Below are 4,236 nucleotides of genomic sequence, written 5' to 3' on the forward strand. Positions count from 1 at the left end.
AAAGTAAATTTTGTTGTAATTGTTATTTTAAATCGAGTTGATAATTACAAAAAAAGTACAATGGAAAACTTATATGGTAAACAGATCCCTGAAGATCTATTTCATCATTTCGGATAGTTTATAATTTTATTCGTATAAGTAGATTTGTGATTTAAGGAACATCAAATAACAACGTGCCGGGCCAAACGAATTTCTAATCTGTTGTTCAATTTTGAAATGCTGAACTTGAATCTCCAGTCCGTTCACTCACAAAATTGATTGGTCAACTTCTGACCAAACTCTGATTAATTCCGATTTTACTACAAAGCCATCTGACGTACAAATAATGACTTTTTTCAATTAAAAACAATTCGAAATGAAATCGAAAACCTCTTGGTAATTTAGTACGTAGTACCCGCCAATAGCGTGGTCGATTCGGTAGCTCCGGGGCATGGCAGGGTCATCACGAATTCGTTTCAATCAAAAAAAGGCATACCATTACGATCCGAGCGTGCCGCTTTTCCCTCGCGTGTCCAATCTGGCCACGGGTAGGAAAAGTAGCACCCGCCCGTGCACTGCACTAAAGGACTGCTGCACTAAATTGAGTTGTATGTAAGTAAGGATCTCTATGTGGCAGCGAGCTACGGGACAAAACAATCACAAGCTTCATAAAATGTGTACACAGGAAAGAATGAGTGTCCAATCATAATGAAAAATGGAAGGATAAAAGATGAAAAAACACAGAAGAACTTCGGCAGCGTTCCGGCAGCTTCTCGGCGGCACATAGGCAGCAAAAGTAGCAACAGCAGTCAGTAGGACCAGCATAAAAGCGAAGAGGGTTCTTCGCACACACGTCTATCGCCGGGGTGAGGTCGCTTCTATTGGTAGCACCGAAAGGCACGATATCACTCGATTGATGCCATCTCAGTCACGCAATCTATGCAATCCGCCGGCCAGCAGCACCATAAAGAACTGCCATTGGATGGAATGCGGGCACAGTGGGCGTTAACGTTTACCCCCACCACACGCTTTGACCAAGTCAGACCATCATTATCTCGCTACTCGCTCTCACTTCCTAAGCAGCCCACCGAAGTTCTCTCCGGTTCTCGGCCTCGTCGCTCGCAACCTCTCACACTCTCGCTCGCTCTCAACGGTATACAGAAGTGACTTCCCTGGAAGTTTCGATAGTAGCAAATCAGTTTGTACCGACAACTTGTTGTCTAAACATCTAGTTTCAAAGCCAAAAAACGAAGGGTGTACGGCCCTAGGATACAGTGTTTCGTAAAGGCGACGGTGCGATCGTTTTTTTGTGAGCTCTGAATCGAGGCCGAAGGTGCAACATAGTATTAATCGAAAATAAACGATTGCGGGACGGCGAAGAAGGAGGAAAAGAGAAAAGGACGGCGCGTGTGTATGTATGTTGGCTTTATGTATCTGCCAATGAAAGTGCGGGTCCCTTAATCTATGAGGAAAAGGATAACGTGCAAAGGATATAGATCAGCAGCTTCAGTTATGCTACAGCTTCGGAACAGTGAGCACAGTGCTTCCGTTGATTGAGAATTGACTCAGTGTTGAGTCAAGTGAAAACACAAAGGACAATAGGTTATCAGTGATTGGCTGTTAATGAGCGATAGTAGTTAATGAACTGTATTTCAAATCGTGCTCGGTGAAGAGTTTTAAGAAAAAAAAGTGGAACATTGGCTGTTGCCAGAAGAATTAAAATGTCTATGAATTCATCGACGTCGTCATCCTGCAGTGAAATCAGTATCGAGGAGCTGAAAGCAAGATCACCAGGTAATTCATCGTTTTTAATCGTCATTAAGACTGGAGTCAGAAACAAGATGATTGTTTTAGAAATTTTCAATCAAAAAAGTGACAGTGTAATTAAAACAATGTTCCACATCTATTTTCATTTGCAGATTTCCCGCCGGAGATTTTGGCAGTCATAAAACAAGAACCTCGATCTACGGTTTCTCCAATATTAACCCCTCCACACACGCCTACAGAGGATAGTATTAATACGACCCCGGCGGTGGTTACTTCGCGTCTCTACTTTGATATGGAACAAAACCGGTCTCCAGCTCAACACCAACATATGCCCCACCATCCGCATCCTCATCATCATAACAATCACCACCATCAGCAAGAAGTTCCCAGTGCCTTCTTTCCTCAGCGGCCTGCGGAACACGCTCAACCACCGCCGATGGAGGCCTTCCTTTATCAACAACAACAAGCTCAGCAGCAGCATCAGCAACAACAAAGACAACAACAGCATCGTCTTTGGCTCCAAACGGCAGCCGCCCAACAGCATCTCCACCAAACCGGTTATCCTCTGCCTGGCTATCCACAACTGCCTCCATCGGTTGCTGGCCACCATCCGCATGCCCTCATGCAACAATGGATCCGCAATGCAGCCATTTATCGGCAACACTTCCAAGGATACCCCGGAGATCTGTCTCGCATTCCGGTGCTCGGTCGCCCCGTCGTCCCGATGAAAGCTCCTGGTCATGGAAGCTCCCGCCCAAAGAAGCAGTTCATCTGCAAGTACTGCCATCGGCACTTCACTAAATCCTACAATCTGTTGATCCACGAGCGCACGCATACCGACGAGCGGCCTTACTCGTGCGACATTTGCGGGAAAGCGTTCCGACGGCAAGACCATCTCCGAGACCATCGTTACATCCACTCCAAAGAAAAACCTTTCAAATGTTCCGACTGCGGGAAAGGATTTTGCCAGTCGCGAACTTTGGCTGTGCACAAAGTTACCCATCTGGAAGAAGCTCCCCACAAGTGTAACATCTGCAACCGAACCTTCAACCAACGAGCCAACCTCAAGACCCATATGCAAAGTCACGCACTATCAGACATCACCCCCAACAGTCCGGTGCTGGACCTTTCGCAAAAGTCATCCCCATCCTCGCCCGAAAAGGACATCATTGACGACGATGAGGAAATCGACGTCGAAGAGGAAGACGACGAAGAAGATCACTACCATCACCTCCACGGAACCTCCCCCGATACCAGCCTGCCGAAGAAATCACTCGGTTTCTCGATTGATGAGATCATGAAGCGGTAATTGGTTACGTTCGGTAATTGCCGTTCGCGTTCCCAGAGATGTTCCTTACAGGTTGAGCGAGTGAGAGATTAGATGATTCTAATTTTGTTTGTTGATTTTGTATACGTTTCCTTTATTGTGGAAGATTTTATTTACTCCATTATTGTTGCGAGGTTAACATAACTTGAGAGGTAGAAGTAGGGGGATAGAGGGAGGGAGAGGAATGACGAATGATATCTCAAAGCATTAGGCTAAAGCAACAAAGAATGAGGAGAAAACAGAAAGTAATTGTTTGACCTAGAAAATACAGTTCGACACAACGAATGCAGCCAAAGAAGAGTAATAGCTTGGTATCCTCTAAAAACGGTTCGCCGTTAATTATAGCGAAGCGGATAGATTTGTATACAGCATCGCACTCGAAGCAGGGTGTTGATTTTTATTGCAAGCCAATCGTTAAGTTCATCTCTCCCTTCGCAAGGAAGAGGAGAAAACAGAGCAGGTACAGCGACGGAGCTTTGACCTTTCTTTTAAAGACTGATATTGCTTTTATTTATCAACGCGCGCATAGTTAGGGCCCTCATTATACAGATACACAAATGCAGTCACACCTTCACGTGCTGAACGCAACTCGCGGATTGAGTAATGTAAGTCGCACGGTGTGATATTGGAACCCCAGAAAGTATTGTAAACTGATCTCAGCCAAACCACAAAAACCAGAATATTAGATACATAGGTGAAGATTTGTAAATAATTTATTCTAGTATTTTAAGTTAGAACAATATATTTTATGTTATATGCAATAAGACAAACCAAGACGTAAATTATTATTAACAATGGTATCCAAATAATAAACAATAGAACTCTGTCATCTGATAATTAAAACCTTCACATTGTTATTTATCAATATCACAGAATCACATATAATATTTATCTATGTGAATTGTCCTTGATACATTTTTGAAGATCTTCAAAATATTTGCAAACTTTTTCTCTGTTGCTTGATATGTACAAACTTAATCTTCACTGTGTGATAAGTAACGATATGGCTATTAAGTTCGTTTTCCAATCGATGTCACAGTGAGAACAGTGAGATAAGATTTACTAAAAATCATTTTGCTAGAATTCCCATGAGTTATAATACAACACCATCTATGAAGATAGAAACCGAAAGTTCTTCTATTCGCTCCTAAAGGTAGATTATT

The 4,236-nt window shown here is 43.2% G+C and overlaps 1 protein-coding gene across 1 annotated transcript; it reads left to right on the plus strand.

Annotated features, from left to right (window-relative positions):
- The first annotated feature begins 1,155 nt into the window (after positions 1-1,155).
- On the plus strand, positions 1,156-3,910 carry LOC134216511 (protein odd-skipped-like). The gene is made up of 2 exons (XM_062695375.1): positions 1,156-1,773; positions 1,899-3,910. The coding sequence occupies exons 1-2, from the start codon at positions 1,701-1,703 to the stop codon at positions 3,053-3,055; spliced, it is 1,230 nt and encodes a 409-aa protein (XP_062551359.1). The 5' UTR covers positions 1,156-1,700; the 3' UTR covers positions 3,056-3,910.
- The last annotated feature ends 326 nt before the right edge of the window (positions 3,911-4,236 follow it).

This window comes from Armigeres subalbatus, chromosome 2 (genome assembly GCF_024139115.2).
Source record: "Armigeres subalbatus isolate Guangzhou_Male chromosome 2, GZ_Asu_2, whole genome shotgun sequence".
NCBI lineage: Eukaryota > Metazoa > Arthropoda > Insecta > Diptera > Culicidae > Armigeres > Armigeres subalbatus.

Coding starts and splice junctions, on each gene's coding strand:
- LOC134216511 (XM_062695375.1), top strand. CDS start 1,701: ATGTCTATGAATTCATCGACGTCGTCATCCTGCAGTGAAATCAGTATC. Junction 1,774..1,898: donor GCTGAAAGCAAGATCACCAG/GTAATTCATCGT, acceptor TTTCATTTGCAG/ATTTCCCGCCGGAGATTTTG.